At 43.1% G+C, this 20,183-nt stretch overlaps 2 protein-coding genes across 8 annotated transcripts in view; both read left to right on the top strand.

Annotated features, from left to right (window-relative positions):
* Nucleotides 1–20,183, top strand: part of P4HA1 (prolyl 4-hydroxylase subunit alpha 1) — a 73,189-nt gene that overhangs the window by 38,663 nt on the left and 14,343 nt on the right. For 5 of the 7 annotated variants that reach the window (XR_007357597.2, XM_075130912.1, XM_048857526.2 and 2 more), the window contains 4 exons: nucleotides 240–436; nucleotides 7,909–8,085; nucleotides 12,304–12,374; nucleotides 18,596–18,695. Coding sequence is in view for 6 of the 7 variants with exons in the window: in XM_075130912.1 (XP_074987013.1) it covers nucleotides 240–436; nucleotides 7,909–8,085; nucleotides 12,304–12,374; nucleotides 18,596–18,695 (545 nt within the window). In the remaining variant the exon portion in view is untranslated. Of the gene's footprint in view, nucleotides 1–239; nucleotides 437–7,908; nucleotides 8,086–11,154; nucleotides 11,226–12,303; nucleotides 12,375–18,595; nucleotides 18,696–20,183 lie in introns of all 7 variants that reach the window. The other 2 variants (XM_048857528.2, XM_048857525.2) reach the window with 1 other exon arrangement.
* On the top strand, nucleotides 1,386–3,116 carry LOC142072655 (uncharacterized). Its single transcript, XM_075130137.1, has 2 exons — nucleotides 1,386–2,186; nucleotides 2,575–3,116. The coding sequence occupies exons 1-2, from the start codon at nucleotides 1,607–1,609 to the stop codon at nucleotides 3,114–3,116; spliced, it is 1,122 nt and encodes a 373-aa protein (XP_074986238.1). The 5' UTR covers nucleotides 1,386–1,606.

Below are 20,183 nucleotides of genomic sequence, written 5' to 3'. Positions count from 1 at the left end.
AGAACACAGAAATGTATTACATCCCCGCCTGTCACCTATTGAATGGGTCAGGCTTTCAGCTATATTTTTGTTCTGATTTAACTGTAAGCATGTTGGATCACTAAGCATTAATTTTTACAACTTCTGTTCCAGAATGAAGAGTGTTTTTCTTTTCAAGGAGATGCTCTTATATACCCTTTCAGGTTGACTTCTACCAGTTGCAAACTTATCTGTGGTGCCTCTCCTTTCTTCTCCATTAGATCCTGAACATCAGAGAGCAAATGGTAACTTAAAATACTTTGAATATATCATGTCTAAAGAAAAAGAAGCAAATAAGTCTACTACCAAAACAGATAGCCAGACTGACAAGGAAACAAAGAAAAAGGAACCAAGCAAAGATTACCTGCCAGAGAGACAGAAGTATGAAATGCTGTGCCGTGGGGAGGGTCTCAGAATGGTAAAGTGGAATAGCCTGTTTGTTTTTGTTTTTTGTTTAATCTACAAAACCAGTTATGCAGGACTCATTTAGACATGTCAGCAAGTTCTGGTGCTAAAGAGAAAGGTCAGTCAGCTTGCAGGGATGAGCTGGCTCACCTTTAGAACACTGTTTTCCCTCTTACTCCTGTCTTTATGGTGGCCTGCGTTCAAAGTATTTTTGATGAACGTTTGCAAGAAGTTTTGTATCGAGCTTGAACATAAGGAAATCATTTTAGCAATAGGTTTCAGAGTAGCAGCCGTGTTAGTGTGTATCCGCAAAAAGAGAGAGAGAGTACTTGTGGCACGTTAGAGACTAACAAATTTATTTGAGCACAAGCTTTCGTGAGCTAGGGCAGAGCTGTAGCTCATGAAAGCTTATGCTCAAATAAATTTGTTAATCTCTAAGGTGCCACAAGTACTCCTTTTCTTATTGTAGCAATAGAATGACTATAGACCTATAGTGGAGGGAATGAAGAGGGACAATGCAGCATCTCTGAATGAAGAAATAGTAACCCATGTTTGAGGATGCTGCCCCCTAACCCTAATGTATTTTAATACCAGTTAGTGCACTGAGAATCAAATAAGGTTATTGCATTACAACAAAGATTGTATTACACACATTGTATTACACACAGCATTGAACATTGTTCATCTTAAGACTAACTGTAAAGTTAATGTTTGCTCTAAGATGTGTCTCATATTAAACTTGCTGAGAGCATGGTTTCTCAAACAATGTGCTTGACCTCCCTAAGGAGACTCCAGTCTCCTCAATTGGTAAAATACAAGTAGACATAGCCCTGGTCTACACTAGGACTTTAGATCGAATTTAGCAGCGTTAAATCGATTTAAACCTGCACCCGTCCACACAATGAAGCCCTTTATTTCGACTTAAAGGGCTCTTAAAATCGATTTCCTTACTCCACCCCTGACAAGTGGATTAGCGCTTAAATCGACCTTGCCGGCTCGAATTTGGGGTACTGTGGACACAATTCGATGGTATTGGCCTCCGGGAGCTATCCCAGAGTGCTCCATTCTGACCGCTCTGGACAGCGCTCTCAACTCAGATGCACTGGCCAGGTAGACAGGAAAAGAACCGCGAACTTTTGAATCTCATTTCCTGTTTGGCCAGCGTGGCAAGCTGCAGGTGACCATGCAGAGCTCATCAGCAGAGGTGACCATGATGGAGTCCCAGAATCGCAAAAGAGCTCCAGCATGGACTGAACGGGAGGTACGGGATCTGATCGCTGTTTGGGGAGAGGAATCCGTGCTATCAGAACTCCGTTCCAGTTTTCGAAATGCCAAAACCTTTCTGAAAATCTCCCAGGGCATGAAGGACAGAGGCCATAACAGGGACCCGAAGCAGTGCCGCGTGAAACTGAAGGAGCTGAGGCAAGCCTACCAGAAAACCAGAGAGGCGAACGGCCGCTCTGGGTCAGAGCCCCAAACATGCCGCTTCTATGATGAGCTGCATGCCATTTTAGGGGGTTCAGCCACCACTACCCCAGCCGTGTTGTTTGACTCCTTCAATGGAGATGGAGGCAATACAGAAGTAGGTTTTGGGGACGAAGAAGATGATGAGGAGGAGGTTGTAGATAGCTCACAGCAAGCAAGCGGAGAAACCGGTTTTCCCGACAGCCAGGAACTGTTTCTCACCCTAGACCTGGAGCCAGTACCCCCCGAACCCACCCAAGGCTGCCTCCTGGACTCAGCAGGCGGAGAAGGGACCTCTGGTGAGTGTACCTTTTAAAATGCTATACATGGTTTAAAAGCAAGCATGTGAAAGGATTACTTTGCCCTGGCATTTGCGGTTCTGCCTTTGCAAAAGGTTTCTGGGGAGGGCAGCCTTATTTCGTCCTTCATGGTAGGACACTTTACCACTCCAGGCCAGCAACACGTACTGGGGAATCACTGTAGAACAAAGCATTGCAGTGTATGTTTGCTGGCATTCAACCAAAATCCGTTCACGCGGTGGGAGGAGGCAAAATGCGACCTTGTAACGAAAGCACATGTGCTATGTATGTAATGTTAACTTTCAAGGTTTACCCTGAAAGAGTGTAGCCACTGTTTTATAAAATGTGTCTTTTTAAATACCGCTGTCCCTTTTTTTTTCTCCACCAGCTGCATGTGTTTCAATGATCACAGGATCTTCTCCTTCCCAGAGGCTAGTGAAGCTTAGAAAGAAAAAAAAACGCACTCGCGATGAAATGTTCTCCGAGCTCATGCTGTCCTCCCACACTGACAGAGCACAGACGAATGCGTGGAGGCAAATAATGTCAGAGTGCAGGAAAGCACAAAATGACCGGGAGGAGAGGTGGAGGGCTGAAGAGAGTAAGTGGCGGGCTGAAGAGAGTAAGTGGCGGGCTGAAGACAGGGCTGAAGCTCAAAGGTGGCGGCAGCGTGATGAGAGGAGGCAGGATTCAATGCTGAGGCTGCTGCAGGACCAAACCAGTATGCTCCAGTGTATGGTTGAGCTGCAGCAAAGGCAGCTGGAGCACAGACTGCCACTGCAGCCCCTCTGTAACCAACCGCCCTCCTCCCCAAGTTCCATAGCCTCCACACCCAGACGCCCAAGAACACGGTGGGGAGGCCTCCGGCCAACCAGCCACTCCCCCACAGAGGATTGCCCAAAAAAAAGAAGGCTGTCATTCAATAAATTTTAAAGTTGTAAACTTTTAAAGTGCTGTGCTTAAAGTGCTGTGTGGCATTTTCCTTCCCTCCTCCACCACCCCTCCTGGGATACCTTGGTAGTCATCCCCCTGTTTGTGTGATGAATGAATAACGAATGCATGACTGTGAAGCAGCAATGACTTTATTGGCTCTGCAAGCAATGATTAAAGGGAGGAGGGGAGGGTGGTTAGCTTACAGGGAAGTAGAGTGAACCAAGGGGCGGGGGGGTTCATCAAGGAGAAACAAACAGAACTTTTACACCGTAGCCTGGCCAGTCATGAAACTGTTTTTCAAAGCTTCTCTGATGCGTACCGCGCCCTCCTGTGCTCTTCTAACCGCCCTGGTGTCTGGCTGCGCGTAACCAGCAGCCAGGCGATTTGCCTCAACCTCCCACCCCGCCATAAACGTCTCCCCCTTACTCTCACAGATATTGTGGAGCACACAGCAAGCAGTAATAACAGTGGGAATATTGGTTTCGCTGAGGTCTAAGCGAGTCAATAAACTGCGCCAGCGCGCCTTTAAACGTCCAAATGCACATTCTACCACCATTCTGCACTTGCTCAGCCTGTAGTTGAACAGCTCCTGACCACTGTCCAGGCTGCCTGTGTACGGCTTCATGAGCCATGGCATTAAGGGGTAGGCTGGGTCCCCAAGGATACATATAGGCATTTCAACATCCCCAACAGTTATTTTCTGGTCTGGGAATAAAGTCCCTTCCTGCAGCTTTTGAAACAGACCAGAGTTCCTGAAGATGCGAGCATCATGCACCTTTCCCGGCCATCCCACGTTGATGTTGGTGAAACGTCCCTTGTGATCCACCAGAGCTTGCAGCACTATTGAAAAGTACCCCTTGCGGTTTATGTACTCGGCGGCTTGGTGCTCCGGTGCCAAGATAGGGATATGGGTTCCATCTATAGCCCCACCACAGTTAGGGAATCCCATTGCAGCAAAGCCATCCACTATGACCTGCACATTTCCCAGGGTCACTACCCTTGATATCAGCAGATCTTTGATTGCGTGGGCTACTTGCATCACAGCAGCCCCCACAGTAGATTTGCCCACTCCAAATTGATTCCCAACTGACCGGTAGCTGTCTGGCGTTGCAAGCTTCCACAGGGCTATCGCCACTCGCTTCTCAACTGTGAGGGCTGCTCTCATCTTGGTATTCATGCGCTTCAGGACAGGGGAAAGCAAGTCACAAAGTTCCATGAAAGTGCCCTTACGCATGCGAAAGTTTCGTAGCCACTGGGAATCGTCCCAGACCTGCAACACTATGCGGTCCCACCAGTCTGTGCTTGTTTCCCGAGCCCAGAATCGGCGTTCCACAGCATGAACCTGCCCCATTAGCACCATGATGCATGCATTGGCAGGGCCCATGCTTTCAGAGAAATCTGTGTCCATGTCCTGATCACTCACGGGACCGCGCTGACGTCGCCTCCTCGCCCGGTATCGCGTTGCCAGGTTCTGGTGCTGCATATACTGCTGAATAATGCGTGTGGTGGTTAATGTGCTCCTAATTGCCAAAGTGAGCTGAGCGGGCTCCATGCTTGCCGTGGTATGGCGTCCGCACAGAAAAAAGGCGCGGAACGATTGTCTGCCGTTGCTCTGACGGAGGGAGGGGCGACTGACGACACGGCTTACAGGGTTGGCTTCAGGGAGCTAAAATCAACAAAGGGGGTGCCTGTACATCAAGGAGTATTTCAGGCAGGACTGCACGGAGGGTTCCAATAAGAAATGGTGCACCTAAGTTATCGTTGTTATTGGAACAAGGAGGTTAGCCTGGCCTCTGATTGATACATGGCTAGATTTACCTCGCTGCACCTTCTCTGTGAGTGACTGCAGTGTGACCTAGAGGAATGAGTCCCCTAGACAGGGGAGGAGGCAAATGAGTACAAAACAAATCTGGTCTATTTCTTGTTTTGACCCACTCCATCTATCTTTTACATCTTTGGCTGGCAGCAGACGGTGCAGAAGGACTGCATGCCATCCACATCTCATGGCTGCTTGGCAGAAGATGGTACAGTACGCCTGCTAGCCATCCCCATCTCTTGCCTGCCTGGCAGAAGATGGTGCAATACGACTGCTAGCAATCCTCATCTCTTGCCTGCCTGGCAGAAGATGGTACAGTACGACTGCTAGCAGTCCGTATCGCCTGCCTGCTCACCATAAGATGGTTCAATAGGACTGACTGCAGGACTAAAGAGAATGACCTGGTCAAGTCACTCCAAATTTAGTCCCTGCGCCCATGTCTGCCCAGGCGCTCCCAGCCGACGCGGCCAGGAGCACCTCGGACACGATGAGGACGACTACCAGTCGTATTGCACCGTCTGCTGCCAGAAGGCAAGGGGTTGCTGCTACTGTGCAGCAAAGCCGTACCGCGTCTGCCAGCACCCAGGAGACATAGGGTGACGGTTACCTGAGCGGGCTCCATGCTTGCTGTGGTATGGCGTCTGCACAGGTAACTCAGGAAAAAAGGCGCGAAATGATTGTCTGCCCTTGCTTTCACGGAGGGAGGGAGGGAACGGGGGCCTGACGACACGTACCCAGAACCACCCGCGACAATGTTTTAGCCCCATCAGAGCGCTCCATTGTGACTGCTCTGGACAGCACTCTCAGATGCCCGATTGTTTGCCATTGCTCTGACGCTGGGAGGGGCGCTTACAGGGTTGGCTTCAGGGAGCTAAAATCAACAAAGGGGGTGGCTTTACATCAAGGAGTATTTCAGGCAGGACTTCACAGAGGGTTCCAATAAGAAATGGTGCACCTAAGTTATTGTCCTTATTGGAGCAAGAAGGTTAGCCTGGCCTCTGATTGATACATGGCTAGATTTACCTCGCTGCACCTTGACTGCAGTGTGATCTAGAAGAATGAGTCCCCTAGACAGGGGAGGGGGGGGAAGCAAATGAGTACAAAACAAATCTGGTCTATTTCTTGTTTTGACCCACTCCATCTATCTTTTACATCTTTGGCTGGCAGCAGACGGACTGCATGCCATCCACATCTCATGACTGCTCGGCAGAAGATGGTACAGCACGACTGCTAGCAGTCCGTATCGCCTGCCCGCTCACCATAAGACGGTTCAATAGGACTGACTGCAGGACTAAAGAGAATGACCTGGTCAAGTCACTCCAAATTTAGTCCCTGTGCCCATGTCTGCCCAGGCGCTCCTGATCGACCTCACAGAGGCGACCAGGAGCACCTCAGACATGACGATGACGGCTACCAGTCGTACTGTACCGTCTGCTGCCACAAGGCAAGGGGTTGCTGCTACTGTGTAGCAATGCCGTACCGCGTCTGCCAGCACCCAGGAGACATAGGGTGACGGTTACCTGAGCGGGCTCCATGCTTGCCATGGTATGGCGTCTGCACAGGTAACTCAGGAAAAAAGGCGCGAAATGATTGTCTGCCCTTGCTTTCACGGGGGGAGGGAGGGAACGGGAGGCTGACGATATGTACCCAGAACCACCCGCGACAATGTTTTAGCCCCATCAGGCATTGGGATCTCAACCCAGAATTCCAATGGGCAGCGGAGACTGCGGGAACTGTGGGATAGCTACCCACAGTGCAACGCTCCGGAAGTCGACGCTTGCCTCGGTACTGTGGAAGCGCTCCGCCGAGTTAATGCACTTAATGCACTTAGAGCATTTACTGTGGGGACACACACACTCGAATTTATAAAACCGATTTCTAAAAAACCGACTTCTATAAATTCGACCTTATTCCGTAGTGTAGACATACCCATAGGGAAAATGAATTACTGTGTTTTGTTCTTCTCAGAATGAAGGAAAGGCTGATGCCAATCACAGCAGTGAATGAATAGTTTCTAAGTGCCTATGAATTCATTCATCTAGGTTTTCCAAAAAGTGATGGACTCTTTCAATCCAGTGTCTAAATACTGCTCAGCTGATGCTGTTTAGGAGCTAGAAGATAGACTTCTTCCTTCCTGAATTTGTTGTAATCATATGCAAAATTTCTCTTCATTGACTTACTATTTAACTTATTAATTATAAATTAATTGTTTTGTTATATTTAATTTGTTTGCTGAAGGACCACCCCTCACCCCCTTAAGGATATGTCTACACAGCATAGTCTACCGCGGATCTTTCCCAGGTTTTAGCCTTAGCCCCCCTACTATCCACACTGGGTTTGTAGGTGTTTTAAGCCCAGGTTTGTTTATCCCAGCTAGGAGTGTGGGTTAGAACCTGGGCTCCACTTTAAGTTGGGCCGGAGCCCACCCACTTTGCAGTGAGGATACAGGCTAAACCATTCAAGTTCTGATAGTCCTCTAATGCCCTTTCCACAATTCCCCCTAAAAGATTGTTCTCCTACAATTGACTGGAAAAGAATCCTAGATCATCTCACCACAAAGAACAATGAGATATTCCCCCCCAGACACACATGGGTGAATGGAGAAAGTCATAACACAGTGCTATGGGTAGGGCTTGGCAGAGGGGACATTCACACCTGGGCAAAGCTAACTTGGATGCTCAGACCTGGGTGAAGGGTACAGACATAGCCATAGTGTTATGTGCTTGCCATATGAATATGTGTAAGAACACCAACAGAGAAAGTGGTCAGGTTTATAGATGGAATATGACAGGTCAACAAGTTCCATGGTGTGAATATACGATATATATATACCTACGCTAGTTGTGTCACATTAGATGCATTTCTGTCATAATGTGTAATTTTTTATATTTAAAAAAGAAATGCGTGTGTCCTGTAATGGTGTTAATGTGAGCAAGCACTTGATTCCTTTTTGTGTTTGTTCTGCCTTGATTTCAGACACCTCGGAGACAGAAGAAACTCTTCTGCCGCTATTACAATGGAAACCAGAATCCCAAGTATGTTCTGGGACCTGTCAAACAGGAGGATGAATGGGACAAACCTCGGATTGTTCGCTTCCTTGAAATTATTTCTGATGAAGAAATTGAAACTGTGAAAGAACTAGCAAAGCCAAGGGTAAAGAGCTTCAGATTCCTCTTGTTTTGGAAACTTCCATGCCATCTATAGTGTTCTATGTGCATGAACTCAATTCACCTCTTGAATTAGGAGTTTGTAAAGTTAGCTTGGGCGAATGGTGTTATGCACACACACGCACACAGAGTAATGTTTTCTCTGCATGGCTTATGCAGATTCACCAAACTGTTCTGCTGGATAAGATTTTTGTGGATGCTATTATGGAGGAGAAGAGAACCTCCTTGAACTCCACAATAGTCCCAGCATGAAACTTCCCCCTATTGCAACTGGCCTGCCTCAGTATGCTGCCACCGCTACCACCACTCTTAATTTATGTTGAATACTCGTCACAGTCACTATGGCGTATAAATGACAGTTATTTGTATGGAGATGCCATTTAGGAGCCGCCATATCTGTGATCATGGACACCAGATAATCCGAATTTACCATATGGACATCTACAAAATAGTAGTACTCTTCTTTAGTCATCTGAAACAGACTCAGGGGCATGAGGTGCTCTGGGGCAGTTACGTAAGTCCTTTTCAGCAAATCTCACCCTAGCTTCATTTAACTTCAAACTAAAAGAGGTGTAATAGGTTGGACCTAACATAACCTTCATTCTCCCACTTCATCACCTCAACTCTCCAATCCCATTTCAAGAACCAGATTCCAAAGGACCAGTCTCTGAATCTGAAATAACCTAAGACTGGCTTATTGTCAAGGCAGCCATGAGAGCCCAGGTCAAACAAAAAAGCTATTTTGCTGGAAGTCACCCAGGACAATATGATTGGCAGCTGCAATACCAGGACAGATTAAATCTGTTAAGAAACTTGTGGTGTACCAATGTAGTAAATATAACACAACTTGTCTCAGTTTAACTCTATCTCAAGACTTGCACTTGAGGTGAAGCTATTCTAATTAATCCATGTTTGTACAGGTCACCAACTACTTCTGAAATCAGATGCAAACAATATAAGTGCATCATTTCTCCAGCACTACTTCTGTTTATGCTAAACAGATACTTATTGGGAAAGAGCTGAGCGAATGAAGGATAAACACTGTGTGGATAGGTACATCAGAATTACCTAAGAGAAATTATCCAACCATTTCTTCTTTATTCAAGCAAATCAAAGGCCTTATCCATAATCAAGTCAAGAATGGTGCTGCCTTTGTTAGCCACCAACTTGAGTACTGAAGAGCATCAAGTGAAGAGTAGGCTCACTATCACCTGACATTCTTTGTTCTTGAGGTAACACCCCAGACTAAACCAGTGGATCTGATTTCAAGTGCTGTGCTCCTTCCCTACACCTAAAACATCTCTTCTTGCCTATGCTTCCCATGTCGATCACATCAGGAATCAGAGCCCAGTTTGTGTGCTAATTCCTATTTTGTTGTGTTACAATGGAAAATGATACAACTGATGATTGGGCTGCATTGTTGCTGTAGGAAACACTGGTGTTGCCTCTTTGGAGTGTAACTAAAGCTGTTCTTTATGGAGTGAAAAGAAAACCTTTCTGTTATAAGGATGACTGAAAACGATACACAGATGATAGTGGATTTAAACTAAACTTTCTGGGACCATTGTTTTCTAGTCCGATAAATGTTCAGCCTGTTACAAAGCTGTGCCAATTTTGGGTACTAATATCTTGCGTTGAAAAATGTGGAACATTCAAACTTAAAGCCTAGACATTGCAGAGTTCAGTGGTTGATGCTGCATGAGACTATGTTTTGAGGTTGAAAGTTCATCTCTTGTATTCCAGCTATTGGGAGTGTCACAGAAGTCTTAGAGTCTAGAAGTGAAAGGGTGTGTAATCACTACCCAGTCTTCTGCTCCTTTGTCATCAGCTGGCATGAGAAAAGCTTAATTCAGTCTTTCGAGACTGTCTGTCTGCTTTTGAGTAGTAAGCTGTGTGCAATGATCCAGCTACTCACCCCATTTTGTCCCATGGGTAAAGAACAGTGCAGATTAAGGGATTCCCTGATTCTTTGTTTAGATCAATAAGGTCTGAGATGCTTTGAGCCTTTATTGCAAAATAAAAACTAGCAGTAAAACACTTGCCCAGATTATGACACACAGTACTCAATAAACCCTCCTTGGCCTGGAGTCACCATAATGCAGTCTGTCAATGACCTTCTAGTGCTTCTAATGCTGGAGCATTGCAACTGAAACTTTCCCAATTATGGGTCACTGTACAGTAGCTGAATGTGCAGTAGCAACATGCAGTTTGCTTGTGGTGTTGCCATGACTCCGTATGACAGAAACAGATTTTGTGGAAATGGAGCAGAACAGGACACTGACTAAAATGGGATGGAAGCAAATTACTTGACAATGGTGCAGTGTGTTGGCTGGAGAAGAGAGGCCCTAGAACAGTCTTGGTCCAAAGTCTTATTTCTGGATGATCAAAAACGTGGGAAGTATTTCACATGATTTGTGATCATGGTGTAGCTGACGGGTCTGCATTCTGGAACAGAGAATGCAAAACACAGATCAATTATTCAACCAACTAATGCAGATAATAAGTTAGAGATATTTTTCAGATTCTGAGGTAAGGTTTCCTTCATGTCCCTCCCACCCCCACGGTTAAAACTTTTACTCAGTGTGTTCCTTATTGATGATTTAACTCTAAAGTGCATCCTGGATGTACCGTATATCATTAACAAAGCAAGAGTTGTACATCCTTGACATACATGCTGTATAACTTCCAGCAATTGAAAGGAGTTGAAAGATGTTACAGGAAATAGCTTTACTTATCTAACCAGCTCGCTCTTGTTGCTCCCCAGAAACTGGAGTATTGCTTCTAGGAAAAAATGTACCACTCATTCGCTCCCTCTTCTCTAAGAAGGAACTGAAGTATCTCCTTTTTATTCGTGTTAGAGGTTTCCCCACCTTCGCCACCACACACATACTCTTTCTGCTATAAAACATGTAAAACACCACAATGGAAACTGATTGGATGAAGTGCATGGCTTGTGTGGAAATTTTTTTCCCCTCTGTAGGTTTCTGAATGGTCGGATTAATGTGATGCGATATTTACTTTGTAATGCAACTATTCTGATTGGTTCGCTTCACAGCTGAGGCGAGCCACCATTTCAAACCCCATAACGGGAGTCTTGGAGACGGCACATTACAGAATTAGCAAAAGGTAAGAGACTTCGTACACCAAACATTCTGGGCCTGTAATGAGTGCTTGTTCTCTGCTCATTCAGGGATAGAGAGGTGGTCTAAAAACATACTTTAGACTTTCTAGACCATCTCTTTAATATGTACAGATATTGTAACAGGCTGTTACTGCTGAGTTTCTCAGTCTTTTCCTCTAACTAGAAGTTCTGTTTTTTGCCGTTTTAGCTAATATTCCTTTTTTCAAATAGTATTTTGTACAGGTGCATAGAATGTGCACAGGTGCAAAACTCAGTGGAGGTTCCCTTGTATGTGATTTCCCTGACCACATATGCCAACAAAAATTTGTCATTGCTCTCTTTGCTAAATCTGGCAGACTCTCTGAGGATCCCTTGCATTCAGAAGTGGAGTCACATTATCCTGCATAACAGTTGCATTGGCATGCAGAAGCATTTGTTCATTAGTCATATAAAATACAATTGTCCAAGATAATCTGTCTTCCTCCGGTCTGTTTTGTTTGTTTGTTTTTGGCTGCCTCCTAACTCAAACCTTGAAGAAAGCAGCAGTGTTTTTTTTCTTTACCGGCTTCCAAGTTCTCTCCACTTTGCTAAAAAGCACTGCAGATTTGTGAATTTGAGTTTTGTTTTCTGAAAAGTTTGATAATGTCTTCGCATTTGCACCTCTCCAAAAGACGTCTTTAGGAGCTGCATAGTAAAGGTCCAGTCCTCCATTAGCTGTTTTGTTTTCCTCACAAAAATCCTGTTCTTCAGCATTTAACAAAAACAAGAAAAGAACATTAAACTTCTGGATACAGAGGAATTTTCTTTGAAACTCAGCACTATGAACTATTTGCAGAAAGTCTCTGGTTTTTAAAAAAAAAAGAGAGGAAAGAAAAAAGTGAAAGGACATTCTAACCAAATTTGTCCACCCAATTCTTCATTTTGGAAATGGCAGCTGCAACTACTGTCTCCCTTCTAAATACTGCTGCTGATCTGAGAGCATTGCATACCATCCAGACCAATCGGAAACCCTTCCAATCACCTGTGGCTTGTCAAAAAGAAGCCTGCTATCAGAGTAAGCCCTTGTCCTTTCTCTTTTTGTAGCTGAGCCGGGCTACTGTACATGACCCTCAGACTGGGAAACTGACCACAGCACATTACAGAGTCTCTAAGAGGTAAGGGGAATGTGTTCCAAAGGTATATCTAACACCTAGGAAATCTGTTCTGTAGCTAACCTGTTAAATCTTCTAGTTGCAAATCTGGGATGAGGGAAGATTATACATATTTGTTTCTTGTGCTCATTTCTATTTAGAAGAGATGAGGTGGCCTAAAAATTACCTGGCACGTATTGTTGCAAATGGGCTGCTTAAATGGGACGTTTTAAAGCATTCCTGTTAGCTAAAAGGAAAGCTGCTACTGCTTTTCTGTCTGCATGGTCCTGAATAACACAAATAGCATACTAAAAACCTGCTAAAAAAATGGGAAGATTCCCACCTAAACTAAAATTCAGAAAGGGCTGCACTTGTTGTTTGTACCATTGTACCAATATATGTTTAAAATTAAGCACTTGAGATTTGTTATAATGAATAGCAACAACAGCATGAGTAGAGAGCTTGAGAACTTTAGTTCAAAAATTCTTTGTTTATTGTTTGTTTATCACAACACTAACTAGTTGTTCATTTACTCTGCTAGTTGATTTAATATAAAATCCAGCATTCATTGGAAAATATTAGAGCCACATTTTGTTTGATTAAATTATCTTTTGAACAAATGAAACTATCATTAAAGGGTTTTTGTCCATAGTTTTAACCTCAACATTTGAATAGTGTTTTTTAAAAAGGGGTAAAAATGAATTGGGTTTACAGAGATGTAAAATTTCTGAAATATTCTCCCCCTTCCACAAAAACCATTAGCTTTTAGTTAGTTATGTGAGCAGTGAGTTTAGAACCCTTATGAACAAGAAGACTACTACTAATTAAATACTAGATTATTAGAAATTCTGTTCCAAAAGGATTGGTAGTAAATAGACTTGTTGAGGAAATATCCTCCTCTTAGGGCTTTTTGACTGAGCTGGTTTGGATTCCAGATAAATCCTTACTACTGAAAACCAGAAACGATATGCTCTATTTCCTGGGTTGTTTTTTTTTTTTTTTTTAAATAGATGGCTGCTTCCCCACTCCAAACATTACAGGCATTCTTTCCTAGTCATTGCCCTTCTAAATTACAGCATTCCTCTATGAGGAGACTACTGTTCACTCAGCAGTACGTGGCAGACTGTGTTAACAGGGGCATGTTGCCAGCTGCATGAAGAGGCATGTCAAGCCTTGCTGTATGCAGTACAAGAATATATCCAGACAGTTTGACACAGCTTTCAAGGAAACTAGTGGTTTTTGAGGCAGCCAGTTAGAATCCGTAGCATACGAGGTTAGTGTTTACTCTTCAGGAATATCAGCCTCTGCTTTTATTTTAATCACTGCTCTTTCTCTAAAGGAAGTGTATTTAGACCATCCTTAGTATGTAAAGATGTTAGTAATGTTCTATTTTATATATCTCATAACAAAGCCAATGAGTAGGTTATAGTCAACCTTTTAAGAAATGACTAGAAATGTTAAGGAAGGGGAGTAAATGTAATTGCAATTTTTAACTGTTCATTTGTAATAAGGTCAGACATCCATTTCCCAATTTTTTTTTAATTTTCAAGTTGAGAAAATGTTAAATATCCACCAGTGTGGATTTAAAATGCTTCATAAAATATTTTATGTAAAATACAGTGTGGCAGAATGTTTCTAATTCAGGTGTACAGATCATGCTGTACATGAAGAGCTTCTGAAGGGGAGAGGCTAAATGTTATGTTCTGACAATGGCAGCAATGATAACTAGACCTTTCTACCCTTCAGGGAATCTCTAAGAATTTTGGCTTTTTGAAGTGGCACAAAGAAAAGTCCTATGTTAGCTTCCCTGTGATTCCCTCTTAAAGTAAAATGGAAAAATGCTTGTGGGCTTCGCGAGTAAAAGGGGTTTCAAAAGAATTATTTTCCACCAGGAAAAAAAAGCTCCTCTTAATGTGGATGATAGTCTTTTCGATGTAAGGTTACCTGTCTGTAACGTTCACTTGAAGCATAATGATACTTCTAATGAGTGAAATTGTTTTCTGGCTAGTAGAAGTTGAAGGAAAAGTTACACTGAAGGGCAAGAGCCTGGCATGCATTTCACAAGAGCTGCTCTGATCCTTAAATCCACACTTGAATAGTTCAGCTAGTTGAGCACAATTTTCTAACTGATTACTAATCCTATAAGCACAAAAGCTTATGCTCAAATAAATTTTAGTCTCTAAGGTGCCACAAGTACTCCTTTTCTTTTTGTGGATACAGACTAACACGGCTGCTACTCTGAAACTAATCCTATAGTGCAATTTCCAGTGGAAAAATGTCTTCAGGTTTGTGTGAGAGAAGGGTAGTGGAGCAAGTGAAATGAAGTTTTTCAAGTGGAGGATTTCTCTCCCTGTGGAGCAGCCCTCACTGTACATACCTACCTTGGCTGCTTTGATAGTGAGCTCTGCAAGAGATAGACAGAACAGCTCCCTTAGACTGACTTTTTTTTTTTATATACCCATGGAGAACAAAAGTTGAGACCAGCAGCAAAAATGGATGATACAGATGGGCTCATATTCCTGAAGGGCAGATAGACAAATCCTGCTGGAAGTTGCAGTTCTGGAGGAACCTCTTCATATGCATAATAAAAGCCAATGGAGCTTACTAGAGCAGCGGTTCTCAATCTGGGGTCAGGACTGCAAAGTAGGTCACGACATCATTTTAATAGGGTCACCAGGATCAGCACAGACTTGCTGGGACTTAGAGATGAAGACCAAGCTCCCCACCCCACCCAGGGTGGCTCGGGCCCCCTCTCCCTCCATCCGAGGTGGTGGAACCCCTCCTCTCCCCCTTCATTTAGTAAATTTGTTGTCAGAAGGAGGTTGTGATGCAATGAAGTTTGAGAACTTCTGCACTAGAGGCTTAGAGAACTACCAGAGGCTAGTTGGTGCTGGAAAATCAATCTAGAGCTAGGAATACGCAAATCCTCCTGAGCTGTGATAGGAACTGAGGAAGTAGACTCAGTGATGCTTATGGGTGACAACTTGTGCCAAATGTCTTGCTAGAAGTCATTATTCAACTCTACCAAGTAGCTTTCACTGCCAAGTTACTCTTCCAAAGTATGTATGATGCTTTACCAGAAATAAGACTGATGCTTCATAGTCTTTCTTCACAAAAGTTTGCTTTATCTGGATCATCTGTTTCCTTCTGTTCTCTGTCACACGGCTGTGGTCAGGAAACAACTGCCAGACCCAGAAAGCTGTCTCAGGTCTGGCAAACATGAAAATGCAAGATCACCCCCCCCCCCCCACTACTGCCCCTTCTATCTTATACGCTATGGTAACGGGGGGCTAAATAAATACTTGAGTGCCTCAGACTCTATTGTATTTATCCTCCCACCACTTGTGTGAAGTAGGCAGGTTCTGTTTTCCCCATTTTACAAAAGGGGTACTGTAACACAGACTAAGTGAATTGCCTGTGGAAGTCTGTGGTGGAGCAGGGCATTGAACTTGAGTTGAATCTAGTCCTAACCACTAGACTACCTGTCTTCTCTTTCGTACTCAAGAGGGAGGTGAAAGCTACTTGGTAGAGTTGAATAGTGACTTCTAGCAAGTACGGATTGAATTGGGCGTGATGGCGTAGCCTGATAGTAACAAAATGGTCTTATTGTGGTGGTTTTTTGTGTGGTTGTTACAGTGCCTTTCTGAGGACAGTGTTGCATGTTCTGGGGTTTTAATTTTCAATATGCAGTGTATAATTGGCTGTTGTGGGAAATGCTTCATATGCACACATTCCTCTTCCTTTCCTTCTTGATCATTCCAAACAGAATCAGGATAGTCTGCTTTTAACACTTTCTTATGCTAACAATTGTTCAAAAGTATTTTTATAAATACTCCCAGTGTGCTGAAGTCCTCATTTTGAGATGGACTGCATTTACGTACTGTTCTGTACATGGTGAATATTTAAACAGATTTCATGTTTGCCCTTGGAGATTCTGTAACCTGTGTCAGTACCATGTGTTGTAGGAACGTGTTTTGCTGCTTCTCTTGATGTGGGGCGTTCTGGGGCTTTTAAAAGAACAGGTATGTAAAAATACACTGATGTTAGTAGGTGAAAAATTGTTATAAACCTTTGAACCAACATACATACTGATTTGCCAGTTCACTGGTTCTCAGATTGGTCTGTGGGCACCGATGTTCAAGTGTTGTGGGCTTCTAGTTTCCCACTGTTTTTATAGGTATCTAAACTTTTCATTGCAAAGATGATCCAGGGAGTTAGCTGTGCGGCTAGGAGGAGTTATCACATAAAAGGGTTGTAAACACCAAGGGAGCAGAGTCACCAGTGTTTCGTGTTGTACATGAGAGAGGACACTCTGGTGAAGAAAAAGAAGAGGAAAAGATGGCTGGGTAGCATATGCAAAGAGGAAGAAAAAAGGGACTAGAGAAAAGGAAGCTATATTGCTGGAGACACATCAGGATTGTTATATGTTCATGAGGGCTAAGGGAAATGGTCCAGTAGACGGGCTCAGATGTGATGACACGAAGTTTGAGCCCTGCTGCATTAGTCGGTAATACTCAAGTTAAATCATTACCTTTGAATACAGTCGCTATTTTTACATTGCTTGACTTTCAAGAATGGACGTAACAAACGGGATAACATTGTGATTTGTCTTCTCCATACCTGCAAAATGATACATTGGTTCAGTAGTCTGTGTCTGGATGAAGACAGCGGATTCATACTGAAGGCTTACATAGTATCAGTTATTTCTGCACCTATTTTATTTCTGTCTGAACTCATTTTTTCCCCAAAGTATCTTAATTGCAAAGGAAGCTCTTGGTTCCAAGTTTGAAACATCATCATTTAAAGGTAGCAAAGTTCTAAAATGATTTTCAGGACTTTGAGGCTGACCTTTTTAGGAAGCTGGAGAATATTTAAAAAATGATACTGGGTAATATTTGCTTACTCAAGTAAAGCAGAACTATTTGCTAAATACTGAATATTCTACAAGCTGTTCTGGTAAGAATTCCTGAACAAGGAGGAGAGAAATTAAAATACCTTTTTCGTGTATTCAGATTTTTTCGTTTTTAAATATACTTTGCTCTCGCCACCAATGAGGGAAGATGGGGAAACTTTGGCCATTTCATATTCTATTCTCCAGAAGCCTTTCTGAAAATAGATGTTTATCTCGAGAGCCCGCAAAAAGTTGTTCCTGTTCTATTTAAAAAAAGAGGACAGCTACAGTAAAGCTAGTATAGTATTGCTCACTGCATAAACATTTGGACTGTGCTTTATGTGGATCTATGCTGTTATGCTTGGAATATGGAGGTAGTCCCTTTGCCACAGTTCTCTAGTGCCTTTCTTCCTCTTTCGTGAGAACACATGGTTACAGGGGAAATTAAAGCAGCTGTCCAAACAGGGCTTTGATTGAGATGGGTTGACAACCCAGTCCCTCCTACCACCACCATTTATTTATTTATTTTAAGGCACTCCTCTTATTCTTTAGAATTTCCATTTTTTTTTAAAAAAAATGTTACATCTCTAGTCCTTATAGTTGCAGAGAAAGCATTAAAATGTGAAACCAAATGTCAGTGCAGTATGTCTGGAAAAAATAGGTCTGAGGGATGTGAATTGCCCTATTTATTTCATTGTCTGTCTGATAATGGAAGACTTGTCAGTGAAGTTTCATTGTTGTTAAAGCAAGCAAGAAAGAAGTGAGGGAGAGTGTGGAAATCACAAATCTGTATAACCTGAGAGGATAGTGTTTGGGAGAGTTGAGTTGCAATCGCCATAGTCCTGTGTATGCTGAGCCAAAAACAGAGATAAGGGTCCATGTTTAAACACTGCTTCGACTGCATAAGTTCCTACCATGGATTGGCTGTTCAGAATAGACAGGGCAAAACTTGTGTTTGCAAGCTTGTTCAAAATTATTGTTAGAACCTGACATAAAATAATGGAATACAGTTTTTAGTCCTGTTCACCCCAGCTGGCCAAATAGTATTGGAAAGTAACTTACCTCGTTTAAAAAGTTTAAATATGGTTCCTTTGATCACTTCCTAGCCTCTTATAGAAACTAGGTGCCTTATTCAAGACGCTGATATTACCAAAGTGACAAAGGTAATCTCTGGTAAGAGAAGCCTCACAAATGTGGGACCTGGCAATGCCAGTAATTATAGTATTAGCCTAAAGAATTGTCTACAGATGGCTCTAAGTCTTTATACACATTTTAGAAATTATAAAACTCTGTTCCACTTATAACACAAGCTTGTGGTATGTTACTAGCAAATCATTTTCCTTTTTTAATTTAGTGCCTGGTTGTCTGGATATGAAAGCCCTGTGGTATCTCGCATTAACCTGAGGATACAGGACCTAACAGGACTGGATGTTTCCACAGCAGAGGAACTACAGGTGTGTAAATGAGTATTTCAGTAACTAGTCACACCAGACTTTGGTTTGAATTAAATGGACTTTAAAATCTACTGAACAGCAGACATCCATGTAGTCTTCAGACAGCTGCTTTGGGGGATATATGCAGAGGCTTCTTTTTTGGTGTGCACTCAACTCCTTCAGGTGTTACTGAAAGTCAGGCCTAATCAATACGGGAAGAACATCAATGCCTTGTTGTTTAAGTTGAGTAACTGAGCCAAATTCAGTCTTGGTCTAGAGGGGAACCAATTCCATTTTCAGTGGAGCAGCACCTGCTTGTCCCAGGGCTGAGTTTGACTTAGAACCTGGAGGGAAGTAGAGAACAGTTGAAATTTCTGCTCTTTAAAGTGAGTGAGGTTTTTTGTTTAGAAAACTTTTTTTTTATTGCCAGCAATAAAACCAGGTTTTCTGATGGTAGCTCAAATTTTCGTGGGAACGGTCTCTAGAGAAATACTGGTTTTGACTGATATTTAAGGGAATGGGTTGTTTTCTCTGAATCCATCTCAAGATTAGAAAGTCTCAGGAAACTGATTGAGGACTTTATCCTTAATTCATCAGCATTGTTAGACATGGGGAAGATTGTGACTGCACGTGTATATTTTAAGTGAATTAAATAAATTCAGTAGTTGCAGTGGGCTGTGCTGCGGGATTTGGGGTCTTAATTTATCAACGTGGAAGCATCACATCTTACACGTAATGTGAATGGCAGTAAATGTTAACACTGTTGCAAAAAAAAGCAAACATTCTGGGCTGCATTAGCAGGGGTGTTGTAAGCAAGACACAAGCAGTAATTCTTCCACTCTACTCCATGCTGATTAGGCCTCAACTGGAGTATTGTATCTAGTATGGGTGCCACATTTCAGGAAAGATGTGGGCAAACTGGAGAAAGTCCAAAGAAGAGGAACAAAAAATGATTAAAGGTACAGCAAACAAGGGAAGGTTGAAAAAACTGAGTTTTAGTCTGGAGAAGAGAAGACTGAGGGAGTACAGAACAATTTTCAAGTACATAAAAGGTGATTACAAGGAGGAGGGAGAGAGAAACTGTTCTTTAACTCCTGAGGATAGGACAAGAAGCAATGGACTTAAGTTGCAGCAAGGGTAGTTTATGTTGGACATTAGGAAAAACTTTCTAACAGGCTGATTAAGCACTGGAATAAATTACCTAGGGAAGTTGTGGAATCTCCGTCATTGTCTAACCTGCTCTTAAAAATCTCCAAACATCCTGTCAGGGATGGTCTAGATAATACTTCCTTAAGTGCAGGGGACTGGACTAGAAGACTGCTCGAGGTCCCTTCCAGTCCTACGATTCTCTGATTAAGATGTAGAAAGTGTGACTGCTGATCATGAAACCAGGCTTGCCACCCTAAACAAAGTTCACATGAGGATAAAATGCCCAGGTATCCAGCTCAGAATAGAGGGCTCTTTAGAGCAGGGGTGGGCAAACTACAACCCGCGGGCCATAGCTGGCTT

This window comes from Caretta caretta, chromosome 7, assembly GCF_965140235.1.
Source record: "Caretta caretta isolate rCarCar2 chromosome 7, rCarCar1.hap1, whole genome shotgun sequence".
In the NCBI taxonomy this organism is placed as follows: domain Eukaryota; kingdom Metazoa; phylum Chordata; order Testudines; family Cheloniidae; genus Caretta; species Caretta caretta.
The sequence above is the reverse complement of the archived record's forward strand: the minus strand, read 5'-3'. Positions and strand labels throughout refer to the sequence as shown.